This window comes from Lutzomyia longipalpis, chromosome 2 (assembly GCF_024334085.1).
Source record: "Lutzomyia longipalpis isolate SR_M1_2022 chromosome 2, ASM2433408v1".
Lineage (NCBI taxonomy): Eukaryota > Metazoa > Arthropoda > Insecta > Diptera > Psychodidae > Lutzomyia > Lutzomyia longipalpis.
Genome location: NC_074708.1, coordinates 24,466,972 through 24,482,210, shown reverse-complemented (window position 1 = coordinate 24,482,210; position 15,239 = coordinate 24,466,972). Strand labels below are relative to the sequence as shown.

Genomic DNA, 15,239 nt, shown 5'->3' with positions numbered 1-15,239 from the left:
GAGAAGAATTTAAATCCCTTCAATTTCAATCTGTTTTAGTAAGTTAAAAGGGCCTGAAGAAAGCAAAAAAAATTGTCGAAACGTCGCTTTTTGACTGAAAAGTTTTAATTTTTTAACTCTTATTAAACTTTATCGAGTTTGAGCGATCGTCTCATCGGTAATCTTGGGCTAAAATTTATTCTTTTCGTATTTGAAGGAAATTCTTTTTTAATAAATTACCAAAACTAACTTTCTTTATTAAAATTTACCTAGAAAAGGAAATTTAAAAAAAAAGCGATTTTGTTAATCTCTGATAAATCTATATTTTTCATTTAAATAAAAATCATAAACTTTAAAACACATATCACATTGAGACTGAACAGAATTATGCGAATATAGCATGAGGGGGGTGATGAAGAACTTGTCGTGCTAGGAGGATGGCTTTCTAGGCATTGTCTGTGGCATGGAATTGCTGCAGGGATCGTGTATGCTTGAATGGCACTCCCGCTGTTGCAGCTATAACTTCCCGGCAGAAGGATTCGCTGTTGTGGATGGTTGTGCCGCCTAAGATGATCCTCTGACCGGTCGTGTTGAGTTGCGCCACCGCCAGGGCTTCCTCATACGTCGCACCGCCCACAATGAAGACAATAACATGCTGCGGGGGCCTCCGGAAGGGCAATTCAGAGCCAATTGATGGATAGAGAGGATCCAGTGGACGACCACGAATGACATCTTCGAGGGTTTCCTTGAGCAAGCAGGAATGCTGCGTGAAGACATTCTCTACACCCTTGAGCCCCTTGATGAGGCTTCGCGTCAACTTCACGGCATCCGTGATCTTTACCGTGCTGAAGAGATCCCCCTGTCGAGTATGCTGCCCCGCATACTCCAGCATCCTTGGAACAATATGTGCTGGCCCTCCACGACTCTTGAGTGTCTGCAGCAGCCCTGTGATGTCACAATTTGCATGACGTTCATAGCGAAGGGAGTAGAGGAGGATGAGCCGAAGGGCATCCTTCAGGCTTGCCTTCCCTTCACCCACAAGACGCTTTACACGCTGAAGTTGCGCAGAATGATCCGCCCGGCAGGCAATTTCCTGCTCCAGCTCTGACACCTCCAGCAGCATATTCTTCGCAACTTGCGATGAGAGTTCCCCAATCACCACAACGTGCTTTGTAACAGTGCCACACATCTTCCGGAATTGCGGATAAGTCTCCACGAAATTCTTCATATCAGCAATACTCTCTACTTTCTTCTGATCCTTTGCCTTCTTCTGGAATTCATCCATGAGACCTTTAATCGTTGTGCCGATTTCACCGAAATTCGAGTACATATTCTGAAATTAATGATTAATTCAGAGATCTTAAGAGGAGATTTTGCTGAAAACTCACATTCGCATAGAATTCATCCTGATCCACGGACATGACAACTTCTTTCATATCTTTGGGTGCTCCGGCAATGCCCGAAAGATCCACACGATTGTTGTTGATGCCCAGCAGTTCATGCACCATGGCTTGGTAGGTCCATTGATTCAGCAATGGGGTAACAGGATCGTCCCGACGATCGAGAATCAACAGAAGTGGAGGAGGAGCTCCGGATTCCTGCACGCGAAACTCAAAAAGAGCCGATTCTTTGGATATCTTCTCATTGACTTGCTTCGCTAGTGCCTGAGCTACAGTACTCCCCGCCCGGAAACGTATGACTGGCTTCATCTTCAGGGACAGCAGAACAGCTGTCACACCTTCCACACTCCTCGAGAGAGCGTCTGCTGTCCAATTGAGGGCGTGCATGCACGTTGGAATGTTCAGGGAGAAGAGATTATCATTGACAGAGAGGTAGTCAGCATAGATCTCCTTGACTTCCCGCACAGATTCACTTTCATCACTCTCAGCCAGGAGTTTGATATCAGTCCGGGGAATAATGTTGCTGAAATCTGCAAGGAAAATTATGCAATATTGAGGAACTTTCTGACTATGAGAACTTTTGTGGCTTCCTTTGGCTACTCACAGACGTAGTAGGATCCATACTTGGGGCTCCGTAGCTCATGGGAGAGGAGGGCAATGTTATTTTTGGAAGGGCGCAGAAAGACGATGCACTTGAGGTGCTTCATGCGTTCATTGGAGCGCGGAGAGTCAATTCGTTCAAACAGGAAAACATCCTTCTGCAGCATATCTGACTGACTGAAGGCCATTGACACGATGCTGGTCTGTGGGACACCCGAAAAAAAACAGAGATAACGAGATAATTGATTTCCTCGCCATTTGGGCTAAATGCTTGAGTAAACATTCAACCGTGATTACTCACCGTTTCCTTGTCCATGAGGAGGATCTTCATCCCTGGGCCAGACTCATTGGCCATCTTGGTAATGTACAGCTTTATCGCCGAGATTACGTTCATTATTTTACGTATTTTTCACGATTTTCTTCCAGGAAAATATTTTGTGAATGAATCAAGACAGGAGGATGCAAAACTTGCTCTTTATGGGACGCACTAATGGCACTAAACTAACGATTTTAGTGAAGATCAATCTGGGAGCATCTTCAGTGAGTCTCTAAAAACGTAAACACGCCGTTTTGTGTTTTGTGATTTTTCTCTTCAATTTTCCGTGAGTTTTTCTCTGACTTTTTCCTTTTTAGATTCTTAAGGAACTCACCAATTTTGTTGTCTTTCAGAAAGTTAGAAGAAACCACAGAAAAAATGTCTGCTTCCATGCCAATCAACCCTAAACCCTTCCTCAACAGTTTGACCGGGAAAGCAGTGATGGTGAAGCTCAAATGGGGGCACGAGTACAAAGGATACCTCGTGTCCGTGGACAGCTACATGAACCTGCAACTGGCCAACACTGAGGAACACATTGATGGTCAGAATACAGGTAAAAGAATCGATGAATCCGGCTATAATTGAACGTTCCCGGAAAAGAGGTTAATTTATGTTTCATTCCAGGTAATCTCGGTGAGGTTCTCATCCGCTGCAACAACGTCCTGTACATCCGTGGCATAGATGACGACGATGAAGAGGGTGAGATGAGGGATTAGAGAGCCGGACATTCGTTTATCAATAATAAATTCTACTGTGTAAGTCTTAAATCCTTTCTCACTTCTTTCCGGAAACAAGATAAAATCACAGAAAACTCCCAGAAATAAAAAACAATTTTCTTCGCAAAAAATCGTAAGAAAATTTATTTAAATAAAATTTACATAAAATTGCTGTTAAATGATATTGACTCGCCTCCGGAGGATCCTTTTTTGGATCCTTCTTGTCTAAAAAATTCATCTAATTTGTGGAAAATAGGCATTCTCCATTTTTTTTTTAATTTAAGAAAATCATTTTAAAGTTCTTTGAGAAGGTAAACCCATTCATTACACTTTTATTCGTTTATTAATTCGCCGTAGTATGCAGTCAGTGCAATAAATTTGCGATCCAGGAAGTTCTGTTCAATCTCAACGGCTCCTCCTGGCCCAGCAAGCATTGAAAGCTGCAAAATTGAGTGAAGAATTTCATTTAGAATAAACAAAAGTCCTTTGAATGAAATAAATTTTCCTTACTTGTTGGGTATTTGAATTCCTGGGTAAGAACATTGCAATATTCTCGGTGATTTTCTGGCATTTTGCAAACAACTCCGATGCCGGGAGTGGAATGAGAGACTTCTCGAGATCGTACGTTTCCTCCTGCGCGTGGGGAAAATTATTTAATTTCTCAACAAAAACTCTTTAAAAAAAATGTTAAACTTACCTTTGAATACTGAGGACCTCCCCATGGTGGACTAAGGAAGACAACATCTGCCTTCAGGGTGTCCGCCATGGCCACAAAATCCCCCACAATGAACTCAATGCGATCCTGAACACCATAAACAGCTGCATTGTGCTTTGCCATTTCAATTTTCTTCGGATCAATATCAATGGCAATCACTGCAAAGGAAATTTCTTTAGTCTTCCGGGAATTTATGGAGAATCAAGAGGATAGCTTACCCTTTGCACAGGTCATGGCGAATTGGATGGTATTGCCTCCGACGCCACAGAAACCATCCACAAGTAGATCGCAACGACAACGTTCAGCAATGTGGGCAGCTACCTTTTCCGGAGTCACAGAGAACCAGCTCTCTGAAAAGAGAATTTATCCCAAATTAGCTTCCTCTGAGGAATTTCTTGACAAACTCTTGACTACCTCTGTCCATCCGGATCCCCTGATCAAACATTGAGAAGAGAGAGAAGCGCTTATACCAATACTTGAGCAATGATTTGTCATTAATAATCTCCGTGGGTAGTCCAGCAGCTATCTTACTCTTCCGCTTCTTCTTCTTCTCCTTCTTTGCTGTTCCCCCCTCTTCTGCCTCCGGCTCCATATTTTGATCCCCATCCCCATCATTAGGAGGCCCCGGAACCTTTGCTGCAGTCGTTGGCATCTGTCTGGGCAGTATAGCGGTGTGAGAATCATCATCTGATGAGGAATGAAGCGTCACAGGAGCTTCCGGAGCATGCTGAGTCGTAGCCGGAACTTGATTCCCTTCATCGTCGAAGTAAATATGTTTGGGGCGTGTTGTCATCTTCATCTTTAGTGCTCTATTGTGCAGCCTGATGTGCTTCTTCCGGTACACCACTTCACCGTTCATGTTGACATTCCCAGCACTATCGGGATTACTCTGGGTGTCCTCAAATGCATACCCCATGAGACTAAATGCAGCCTTTATGCGATCCACATTGGATTCCTCCGGATCACTCTCGTGGCTCCTCTTGAGGTTTGTGCTACGTTCACTCGGTGGTTTCCGGCCGTCTCCTGAACCGCCACTTCCCTTCTTTGTGGCTCCCTTTGAGCGCCCAAAGGCTGTCGGAAGCCCCAGGGCGGCTAAATCTCCTTCAGAAACTCCCTCAACGTTCTCCTTCGTCTCACCACCACCACCTCCGCCTTCTCCTCCCTTTGATGACTCTCCACCAGCATCTTCTGCCCCAGCAGCACGATTAATCTTGAGATTTGCCACAAGACCCAGAAGATTCTCCGATTCCTGACGCCTTCCACGCTTCCTTTTGTTAATCTTCGTCTGGGCTGTGAGATCTTCATCCTCCTTCTCGGTTCGTTTCTTCCGGAAACCCCCCTTTTCGGCCGATAGGCTGCAGCTGAGATTCCACCGTTTGGGATTCTCCTGCTCACCACGCTTCTCCTCCATGAAGAGATTGTAGTGCTTCGCGTACTGCTCCTGGAAGTGCTTTTGCCAGAGAATCTGCCAGTACGAATCCACATCCATTGTGGCGTCGTCTGTAACCTGGGATTTCTCCCCGCGATCAATGGTGGTGTCGTAAAATTGCGATGAGGACGTTTCCGACGATACGGCATCGCTGTCGTCTCCCGGTGAGCTAACCCCATCCGATTGCTGGGAACTCTCCGAACTGACACGGCTGCTGCAGAAATCGTAGCTGGAGATGGTCATACGGGTGACATTGGTCATGGAATCCGTTGTACCCAAAGTCAGGGGGATGCTGGATGTGACACTCTCACAGCGGGGACTCAGAAGGTTGTCCACCTCCGATGTGGTGGCTCGGTAGGTGTTCCAAGTGTCATCCACACTTGTTGGCGAAAGGGGGTTCCATCCTTCTTCCATTTGAGCTCCACCCGCTGCTTCCTCGTCCTAGAATTTGAAAGTTTCATGAAATTTTGCAACTAATGCCCTGAAAAGTATGAAATTTTCCTTTTAGGACTTTTTTGTAATATTTCTCTTGAAATTATTATTTTTTTATTTAATAAAATCAAACATTAGTTAAAAAAAGGTTTTCGATAATTAAATTAAAGAAATAAATAAAATTTCCCTAAGTTGTGTAGCCCTGATGAATGTTCCAACATTAACCGAATAATATGAAGAAAATAAAACAAAATACAAACCCCTTCCTTTGGCTGGGAACACGTTGATATGACAATTTCAGTTCCTGTGAGGTTTCGGATCTCCTCATCGTCCATACGGTCAAAGCTGAACTTTTTCCCCTCCTCAACGTCCTGAAAAATGTTTTTGTATTCCGGATTTATGTAGTCGCTGTACTTTTCAATCCACGATGCCCAAATTAGGCGTTCCCCCTCAGTTGCCCAAAACTTCTCCCAGGCCTCGTTGAATACTTCCGTTCCAAAGACATCCGGCAATGAATTCCGTTCGCTGTGACCACTTTCGGGTTCGTGGGAGACAGAAGAGTGTGCCGACTTCTGAATTGGGATTGTTTCCGTAGCGCGTGGGGTGGATTTAATGCGTTCAAAGTAGTATTCTGAGAGATCAGCGCCACTGTCAGACGAATGGAGACCCACGGTGGCTGTTGTCGTGAAAATATGCTCGTGTTCATCGGTGCTGCAGTAGTTGTCCGTATGTGATGCACTGGCGCTGTGATAGCAGGAGTTTGCATCTGCATCCTGATCCTCTTGGGAATTTTTATTTGATAATTTGGGAGTCTCCTGGGAGAAGTGAACGTGCGTATTGATGTCTTGCTCATTGAAAACATCATCGCACTCACTTATTTCTTCCTTTTCGAGCGTTGAAGCAAAGATATCATGGTAATTTCTGCGAAAAAATCAATGTTAGTTCTCGGAAAAGTGATGGAGGGACCTCAATCAAAACTTACTTTATAAAAACTCTACTGCAGAGGCAGAAAGTGTAGAATTCTTTGTCTTTTGCAAGTGGATGTGATAAGTAAATTTCTGCTAATGGTTCCCACTCACTCATCTTGATTTCTATTTTCGTGAAAAAATGTAATTTTGAGGTTATATTTCAAAGAAATATTATTCAGAATTTTTCTGTGTAATGTCGTATTTTTTTTAAATAGAAAATAAAACTTATTTAACAGATAATTAAACAAACTAATAAAAAAAATAATAAATTTCAAAAATTTCATAGTAATCAATTGAATTTTTCAAATGAATAAATTTCATGAAATTTATCACCCAAACTACACACCTCAAGAATTTGCAAAATTGAACCCCACTGCCCCCAAATTATGAACTCTTTCTGACCTTATTTCCGTCTTGTCTCCAACGATGGGGTTTTCTACAATTTCGTTAATGTTTTTAGCTGCCTTTTCTCAAATTTTGTGCAATTTTTCCATGAATTTTGGGGGGGTTTTCCCAAAAAACACCCAGCCTCGTTGCTGAAGTTTTCACACCAAAAAATCCACACAGAATCCACTTTAATTACTTGACTAGTTGTCTAATTTGCACACCACACTCCCCAACTACGGACTAACTACACTTTTGGGGTACTTCCGAGTCATTTTATTGCATTTCAGGCCAAAAATCTAACACCATTTTACACCAAAATGCAAATTTTCCAATCAATATGGACAGATCACAATGAAGTTTGCTGCGAAAGCTGTTGCAAGAGCTTTTGCTGAAATGCAGCTTAGTTCATGTGGTTCGTTGCAAAGTAGAGTGAGGTTAGGAATAACCCGCCAAAAATAACGGAATTTTTTGGAAGCTCTTGAAGGAAAATTAATTTATGCATTTTTCTTATGATTTTTTATATTAAGAAAATCTTCTATGATTGGTAATGAGGTTAGCACAAAGTTAGATTAATGGCTTTGGGTTTAATCAGTTAAATTAGGAGTTTATTTAGTCTAAAAACTCATTAGAAATCCTTGAATTTATTTACTGGAAATTAATTTGTTTGATTTATTTTCATAAAATGAATTTAATTAGATTAAATTTCCTAATTAAAAAAAAATATTCCAATGAAAAATGATAAGAAATGCTTCAATAGCATAAATCCAGATTAATCAAAAACATCAACAAGATCAATAAGCATCCCAGTCTCCCCTTGAGGATCAATGAAAAGATCAGCAGCTCGACCAGACGCCTCCTCCATTCGCCTTGAGCATCAAGAAAAACCGTCTTTAGTTTTGTCTCCACAAAATAACAGAAATTTTTATTCACAAAGCTGTCTCAAAGTGATTATGATTAAAATAATGAGCGGTTAATTGGTATTCTCAGAATAACATCTTTATCAGTATAATCTATCTATGATGGGTATTTACAAAAGACAACAATAATATGCACAAAATATCTAAAAATTCCTGCCCCGATGATCTCTGGCGATTGGGAGTGCTTTGGCAGTGTTTTCTCGATGTTCTCTATGGCACATTGGCGATTCATCCCTCCGTTGATGGCGAGGGCGGCACTACCGCTTCCAATTTCTCCGTAACTTTTTCCCCGGGGGCTTCGCCTGGTGCTCAATCACGTGGCTCATGAGGAGCCGGAAGTTTCTCCCACGTTGGCTCACAGCCCCAAATTTCTGTGGCATAGTCGTAGATTGTACGATCACTGGAGAATTTTCCACTGGACGCAATATTGTGGATTGCCATTTCGAGCCATTTCGATTGATTCTGCAAAGAGGAAGAGCGAAGAAAATTAATTAAAAACTGCTTTTCCGGGAAGGGGGAAATGTTGCGCTAAAAAGGAAGATTTTGTGCTCACCTTGTATGTTTTCGAGACAATATCCTGCTTCTTGATGTAGTCCTCGTAGTCGGCAAAGAGGTAGTAGCGATCGTACTTGAGGAGCACATCTGCAAGATCCTTAAATTCATGTGGATTGCTTGGGCTGAAGAAGCCACCTTGAATCTGATCAACGCACTGCTTGATGTCGGGATTGCTGTTGTAGTAGTCGTAGGCATTGTAGCCGCGCTTCTTGAGCGCCTCCACCTCATCCACAGTCATGCCGAAGATGAAGATATTCTCATTGCCCATCTCCTCCGCCATTTCCACATTTGCTCCGTCAAGGGTGCCAATTGTAAGGGCACCGTTAAGCATGAATTTCATATTTCCCGTGCCGGAAGCCTCAGTACCAGCTGTGGAGATCTGCTCGGACAGATCAGCTGCTGGCATGATCTTCTCCGCCAGGGTGACACGATAGTTCTCCAAGAAGATCACCTTCAGCTTGTCCCCGACAATTGGGTCGTTATTGACGACATTCGCCACGGCACAAATCAACTGGATGATCTTCTTGGCAATGTAGTAGCCCGGAGCTGCCTTACCGCCAATCATGATGGTTCTGGGCACAAAGGCAGCCGTGGGATCGCGCTTGATGCGATTGTAGAGAGTGATGATGTGGAGGCAGTTGAGGAGCTGACGTTTGTACTCGTGGATACGTTTCACCTGAATGTCGAACATACTGGCAGGATTGATCTTCACCCCATACTCCTTCTCCAGCAGCTGTGCCAACTTCAGTTTATTCTCCTGCTTCACCTGTGCCACGTCACGCTGGAAATTCGGATCCTTAGCCCACTTCTTCAGGGCTACAAGTTGATCCAGATGCACTGGCCATTCATCCCCGATCTTTTGTGAAATTAAATCCGCAAGATTCGGATTGCAGAGCAACAACCAACGACGTGGAGTAATTCCTGCAAAAGAATCATTGGCGCTTATTAAATAAAACAAAAAGACAAATCTCATTCCCTGCTGAACTCACTGTTCAATGTTCTAATCATTGAGAGAGATAAGTTTCCCGCTTATCTGACCACAAAAATTACTCGCCAATTTGCGAAATCACTTCCATGATAAGCCAAAAAAAATACAGCAATGACCTAAAAACAACTCACCATTAGTCTTATTCTGGAACTTCTCAGGATTCATCTCGTAGAAGAGTTTGAAGATGTCTGATTTGAGGATTTCAGAGTGAATCCACGCGACCCCGTTGACAGCGTGAGAGCCAACGATGGAGAGATGTGCCATGTTGATGCGCTTCTCACCTTCCTCCTCAACGAGTGACATCCTCCGAAGACGCTCCATATCTCCGGGGTAGCGCTTCTCAACTGCCTGCAGGTGAAGGAAGTTAATGTGGTAGATGATTTGCAGATGACGCGGCAGGATACTCTCCAGCATGGAAACCGGCCACCTTTCCAAAGCTTCCGGAAGGACGGTGTGATTGGTGTAGGCACACGTACGCACTGTTATGTCCCAGGCCTTCTCCCACGAAAGCCCCTCAATGTCAACGAGGATGCGCATGAGTTCAGGAATGGCCAGTGAGGGATGTGTGTCATTCAGCTGAATAGCCACCTTCTCGGGGAAGGAGTCAAAGCTGGTGCGAACAGCAGCACGAGAACCAAACTTGGAGGATTTATACCGACGAATGATGTCCTGCAGCGTGGCGGCGCACATGAAGTATTCCTGCTTCAGACGCAATTCCTTGCCCTCGAAGAAGTTATCATTGGGATAGAGGACACGACTGATGTTCTCAGCTAAATTACGATCCAGCACAGCTTGAATGTAGTCGCCGTCATTGAAGAACTTCAGGTTGAAGTCAATGGGACTCTTGGCTGACCAGAGACGAAGCGTATTGACAACGTTGTTGTTGTAGCCGGGAATGGGATTGTCGTATGGCATGGCGTACACTGTCTGTGTATCCACCCACTTCTTCTTCCCATTTGGCTCATCCACGACGCGTCCGTAGAAGTAAACGGGAATCATGTATTCAGGACGAGCCTTCTCCCAGGGATTTCCATACCTCAGCCAATCATCTGGTTCCTCAACTTGCTCGCCGTTTTTAATTTTCTGCGCAAAGATGCCGTACTCATAGCGAATTCCTGCAAAAGAATTCAAAGCAGGAAATCTTGAGATTGATCCTTAATGTCAGAAAAAATTTTTGTTTGACTTACCATAGCCATAGGCAGCGAGCCCAAGAGTAGCCATTGAGTCAAGGAAGCAAGCAGCTAAGCGTCCCAAGCCACCATTTCCCAGTCCAGCATCTTCTTCGAGCTCCTCCAGCTCCTCAATATCCAATCCCACCTGGTACATTGCCTCATCGCATGCTCCCTGGAGTCCCAGATTAATCATTGTATTTTGCAGGGATCTCCCCATGTAGTACTCCAGGGATAGGTAGTAGACGCGCTGTTGAAAAGAATTCATTTTTAATTACAGTCAGGTATTGGTTAACGTCGCATGGGATATACTCTTTCCACCCATTAATAATAATGAGTGGAAAGAGTATATCCCATGCGACGTTAATCAATACCTGACTGTATCTTCTTTTTAATTAACTTTAGAGGAGACCGGGGTAAAAAAAGAGAATTTGCATAAATCCTCATCTGCTGGATTCTCCAAGAACAAGAAAATTTCCTCGATAGGTCATTTTCATAGGAAATTACCTGCCCTACAACTTTGTCTCAGACCACTTTTCTCTATCTCCTCGGGAAATATAAGTTTTCGAGCTTTTCCTAAACCCTTCCGCTTCTGACTTTTTTTTAAAAAGCGGCGGGTAAATATAGTCACCAGCGGGGTAAATAAATTCGGTGGAATTTTCCGACATTTCCATTGATTTTCTACCTGAGAGATTGATAGTAGTTGATAGCTAAACTTCTCACCTTTTGATCCGCTAAAAGGAATTTCACTTTTATACCCAATAAAACAGTGAATTTTGCGATTTTCTCAATCACGTCATTTTGCAACAAATGGTTAGAAAATATGTCAAAAATGTTGATATTCCATATGATTTACATTAGTTGACTATATTTACCCTAAGGGGCATGTTTTGATTCAAATAATTGTGCAGAAAAATTATTAAAAGTTAGTGAAAATACACCTTAGCAACGTTTTCTAGATTAACCCAGCTAGTGAGAAAAATTATCAGATTGGAAAATTGCTAAAGGAAAAGTATCGGAAAATGAGTTTTTCTCAATACGCAAAAGTTTGGGAAATGGCCCTAAAATTTTGTTTGTTTTGTAACTTCTAAATAACTGTTCGAATAACATCCAAATTACAGTCAATTATTGGAGGTTGGTAGGGCTTTCCACCATAATTTTTTTCAGATTTATCCGAATTATAACTTGGGAGAAAATATGCATTTGAAAACATTTCACTGACTTTTTTTTTACTCCGGTCTCCCCTATTGCTCTTGAACGTAAAACGAATCCATTCTCATCTTTTGCGGACTATCACTGTAAATTAATCATCGTCAGGCGGGTTCATCCACCCAAAATAATTCGAAAAACACCCAAATTGGATGTTTTGTGGGATTTTTTCTTTCAAATTATTCTTCTCCATTTTTCTCGCCGTGACCTCTACTGATAACCCCGTCACTGCTTTGTGTGCGTTTTGTTTGGCCCCGCACAGATCTGCGGGAGTGGGATTGACAGTCTCTGACCTGAATCTGGCGACACAACAGCCAGCCGCAATTGCTGCACCGAAGGACAACCACTTCTGTGAGAGCTTTGAAGTCAAATCCAAAGTCAATGATTTGTTTGTCTGTCTCCCATTCCCGCAAGATCTTTGGGGTTCTGCACCAGCTGGGCACTGCCCGCTGGAATCTTCATGAATGGAGGATTTTTTTTCTACAGAAGCTATCTGCTTTTTTGCACTCTGGGCTTTTTCCTATACATAGTAGCTGTGCAATATCACGGGACTTTCTCGCATTTTTTTTAAGCTTACATTAGAGCTTTCTTCTCGTGATCTCTGAACGTTAAAATTTTATCAGCCAAACAGTTGCACCAAAAGACCGACGTGATCGCTCTGTGCTGACCCAACAGCAAGGTCTTGAGCATTATTATAAATATAATTTTAGTACACACCCGATGTGTTTTGCAACATTTTTCTGCAGCAGAAAATGCACAAAATAAATTTCTATGCGTGAGATTCTTATTGCTGGATTGAAGAAAAGATTTGCATTTTGCGATAGAATACATCCCACAATGGCATGCTAAACAAGCTTCTATTTGCTTAATTTGATTCTATATTCTGCTTCAATTGCATAATTTTATTAAAATTACACTGGGCAGCAAAGTTTTTGGAAAGTTCTTTGATGTTTAGGAAAATTTTATCCTTTATTTTTCATTAAATCTTGTAATTATTTTAAATTTTTCTTTAAATTCGGCAAATATAATAAAGAATTTGTGGGAATATCACGAAGAAGTTGAAGTAAATCTGATAATTTTCTAATTATTCTATTAGATGGTGATATGATCGACCGTAAATCCGTCTTGTTAATTTCTGTAATTATTCTGATATTTTCTGAATTTATTTTTCATTTAATTGGATTCTAAATGAAACTATTTTGTTTAATTCTCATGATAATTCATTAGACGATTTTATTAGAAATAAAACTATTTATCAAAGAGCTTTAAAGAAAATCTAATATTTAATTCTAGACTCTATTAAGGCATTAAAAGACCGAAACCATAAAATTAAGAATCTAGAATTATTTTTAATAAAATTCATCCATTCATCGTTTCCTTTTTAAGAGAAAATTCAAACTTAATACCAGGTTTTCAAGATTTTATCTTCAATCTTTTACGTAAAATTAGTCTATTTTTTCCAATTTCTAATTTTCTTGTTCCTTCAATTCTTTACATTTAAAAGGTAAAATGAATTTTAATTTATTTTATTTTATTTTCTAATTCTTTTATTAAAAAATTGACTGAACATAAGTCCCACAGATACGTTTGAAAATGTGCCAAAGACGCCAGAGTTCTTCCTTAATCATCATCGGCAACATTCCTCAATGCACCCCCTCTTGCACGCTTAAAAACAATAAAATTCATTGCATAATCTATACTCGAATGGCTCGAAATATAAGCGAATTAATTCTTGCAAATGAAAACTTTTGTTGCCCAGTGTAAATCAGTTAATTCTGGACCTCACCAGCATTGTCTGCTGGAAGGGAAGCAAATCTCTCGCAAATAAAAAATATCTCAATTATATTTTCTCACTTTCATAAATCATTCTCGCTTTTGCCAAGCTGAGAAAGTTCTTTTGGGATTTTTTCTTCTTTGAGAAAATTAATTTGACTATGTGGGAGCATCTTAATCTTATTTCTTTGTCCACTTTCTTCGACCTTTCGTGACCTTGTGCTGAGAGTCTTGTCGGAGGCGACTCCACGGAATTTTCTTACAGGTTTATACGGAGAGAAATCCCACCTCCCCCAGCGCACAGGCGGGCGTACTCCGTGCTGCGAGTTTAATTATAAACCCCACGAAGATTCCCGCCTGGTCACTGGCCTAATAAATTAACTCGCATAGAGGATGCACTGTCTCACCTTGGGATCCTTCTCGTAGTAGTACTGCTGCGTGCGGATCCATCGGCTCACGAGGTTGTCCTTGACACAGTGTGCCAGGGCGAAGTAGTAGTCCCTGGGTGTGGAGACATTCCTATCCTTGACAAGGGTGTAGTGCAGGTGGCGATTGAAGTTCTTCTTCACCTCAGACACACTCTCAACCTGAGCAATTCCTCGGACGCTAATCTGCTTGCGCTTCTCACTGTCCGTCTGGGGCTTCGACATTTTTTTTTTTTTTGCTTTGGCGGTATAACACAAGATAAATTCCCAATGGGATTTTCACCGGAAAAACCTCACTCACACTGAGGGGATGGATTGAAACAACACACAATCCCGGTGCTCTCTGGCGCGAGTCTGGAGTGGCACTGGAGTTTGTCTGACCAAGTGCTCACCACACGAAATTCCAATAGAGAATAAACCTCGGAGCTGGCTCTCTAATCTCGGTCACCTTGCCGGAAGGTCAGGCGTGCGCAAAGCACTGACATTTGGGGGGCTTTTGCTCTCGCACCAGCAGATGACGGATCCCCACACAGCCTCCCCACAATCCCCGGACACCTACAAAATTGGGAAACTGCCCACATGCCGGCGACCGGCGAATTTTGAATCTCAAACGAAAGCTCGTCCTTTAAAAGCTTGAAGAAAATTCCTATTTTTTTTACTATTTTCTTGATTTAATTAAAAGGTTTTCTTTATTTGTTTTTCCTTTTTCGTTTAATTTTTATTTAATAATTTAAATTTTCTTGTGAAGGAAGAGACGTACAGGGATGATCGTAAAAACAGCATTTTGTGGTATTTATGTGTCAGAAAGTTGATTAAAAAATTAAATAAGATTTTTTGTTTTAATTAAAGGACTTAAAAAATCATTTGAATATTTCCCTAAAAATTTTTAATTGTTCTGAAAAAAATTTAAAACTAAGGGGTGTTTGTCTGACGAATATTTTGACTTTTCAAGCATGATATTTTATTTTCAAGAACGACAAGTCTGAAAAATTCTACAAAAATAGTTCTGAGATCTAGGAAACGAATACTCTTTGTCTATCTAAAAACAATTTGCAAAATTACAAATGGATCTTGGGGCGAGAACTAATGGGTTAATCAGCTTTCTTGGGCTTAATTCTGCTCTAATCCTGCCTGAATGGGATCCTTAGGATTCTCAGAAATTTCAGGATTGAAATTAATTGACAAGAAAGGGAATTTGGGGAGAAAATAATTTAATTTTTCAGCAATTAAAACAATTTTTTAGATTATTAAGTGATTTCTC

The 15,239-nt window shown here is 41.5% G+C and overlaps 5 protein-coding genes across 7 annotated transcripts in view; 2 read left to right on the top strand and 3 right to left on the bottom strand.

The window, feature by feature from the left end:
* LOC129789572 (uncharacterized) overlaps positions 1 to 15,239 on the top strand; it is a 656,748-nt gene that overhangs the window by 16,156 nt on the left and 625,353 nt on the right. The window lies entirely within an intron of this gene.
* LOC129789640 (vacuolar protein sorting-associated protein 45) lies at positions 278 to 2,472 on the bottom strand. Its single transcript, XM_055826625.1, has 4 exons — positions 2,281 to 2,472; positions 1,984 to 2,182; positions 1,368 to 1,909; positions 278 to 1,312 (listed from the first exon to the last, which is right to left on the bottom strand). Exons 1-4 carry the CDS (start codon positions 2,371 to 2,373, stop codon positions 425 to 427), a joined length of 1,722 nt encoding a protein of 573 aa, XP_055682600.1. The 5' UTR covers positions 2,374 to 2,472; the 3' UTR covers positions 278 to 424.
* LOC129789789 (small nuclear ribonucleoprotein F) lies at positions 2,468 to 3,072 on the top strand. 2 transcript variants are annotated; one of them, XM_055826841.1, is made up of 3 exons: positions 2,468 to 2,581; positions 2,649 to 2,848; positions 2,920 to 3,072. In XM_055826841.1, the coding sequence occupies exons 2-3, from the start codon at positions 2,674 to 2,676 to the stop codon at positions 3,009 to 3,011; spliced, it is 267 nt and encodes an 88-aa protein (XP_055682816.1). In that variant the 5' UTR covers positions 2,468 to 2,581; positions 2,649 to 2,673; the 3' UTR covers positions 3,012 to 3,072. The 2 variants fall into 2 exon arrangements, with proteins under 2 accessions (XP_055682816.1, XP_055682817.1); XM_055826842.1 differs by having other exon boundaries at positions 2,514 to 2,581; positions 2,653 to 2,848.
* Positions 3,127 to 7,327, bottom strand: LOC129789591 (trimethylguanosine synthase). The gene is made up of 8 exons (XM_055826508.1): positions 6,958 to 7,327; positions 6,570 to 6,678; positions 5,848 to 6,508; positions 4,141 to 5,596; positions 3,945 to 4,076; positions 3,709 to 3,884; positions 3,522 to 3,644; positions 3,127 to 3,451 (listed from the first exon to the last, which is right to left on the bottom strand). Exons 2-8 carry the CDS (start codon positions 6,668 to 6,670, stop codon positions 3,344 to 3,346), a joined length of 2,757 nt encoding a protein of 918 aa, XP_055682483.1. The 5' UTR covers positions 6,671 to 6,678; positions 6,958 to 7,327; the 3' UTR covers positions 3,127 to 3,343.
* LOC129789598 (glycogen phosphorylase) lies at positions 7,837 to 14,502 on the bottom strand. The gene is made up of 5 exons (XM_055826528.1): positions 13,961 to 14,502; positions 10,590 to 10,821; positions 9,534 to 10,517; positions 8,413 to 9,335; positions 7,837 to 8,321 (listed from the first exon to the last, which is right to left on the bottom strand). Exons 1-5 carry the CDS (start codon positions 14,201 to 14,203, stop codon positions 8,169 to 8,171), a joined length of 2,535 nt encoding a protein of 844 aa, XP_055682503.1. The 5' UTR covers positions 14,204 to 14,502; the 3' UTR covers positions 7,837 to 8,168.

Coding starts and splice junctions, on each gene's coding strand:
- LOC129789640 (XM_055826625.1), bottom strand. CDS start 2,373: ATGAACGTAATCTCGGCGATAAAGCTGTACATTACCAAGATGGCCAAT. Junction 2,183..2,280: donor TCCTCATGGACAAGGAAACG/GTGAGTAATCAC, acceptor GGTGTCCCACAG/ACCAGCATCGTGTCAATGGC. Junction 1,313..1,367: donor AGGATGAATTCTATGCGAAT/GTGAGTTTTCAG, acceptor CATTAATTTCAG/AATATGTACTCGAATTTCGG.
- LOC129789789 (XM_055826841.1), top strand. CDS start 2,674: ATGTCTGCTTCCATGCCAATCAACCCTAAACCCTTCCTCAACAGTTTG. Junction 2,849..2,919: donor CATTGATGGTCAGAATACAG/GTAAAAGAATCG, acceptor GTTTCATTCCAG/GTAATCTCGGTGAGGTTCTC.
- LOC129789591 (XM_055826508.1), bottom strand. CDS start 6,670: ATGAGTGAGTGGGAACCATTAGCAGAAATTTACTTATCACATCCACTT. Junction 6,509..6,569: donor TGCAGTAGAGTTTTTATAAA/GTAAGTTTTGAT, acceptor ATTTTTTCGCAG/AAATTACCATGATATCTTTG. Junction 5,597..5,847: donor GTTCCCAGCCAAAGGAAGGG/GTTTGTATTTTG, acceptor TTCAAATTCTAG/GACGAGGAAGCAGCGGGTGG.
- LOC129789598 (XM_055826528.1), bottom strand. CDS start 14,203: ATGTCGAAGCCCCAGACGGACAGTGAGAAGCGCAAGCAGATTAGCGTC. Junction 10,822..13,960: donor ACTACGAGAAGGATCCCAAG/GTGAGACAGTGC, acceptor TCTTTTCAACAG/CGCGTCTACTACCTATCCCT. Junction 9,336..9,533: donor GTTCCAGAATAAGACTAATG/GTGAGTTGTTTT, acceptor ATTCTTTTGCAG/GAATTACTCCACGTCGTTGG.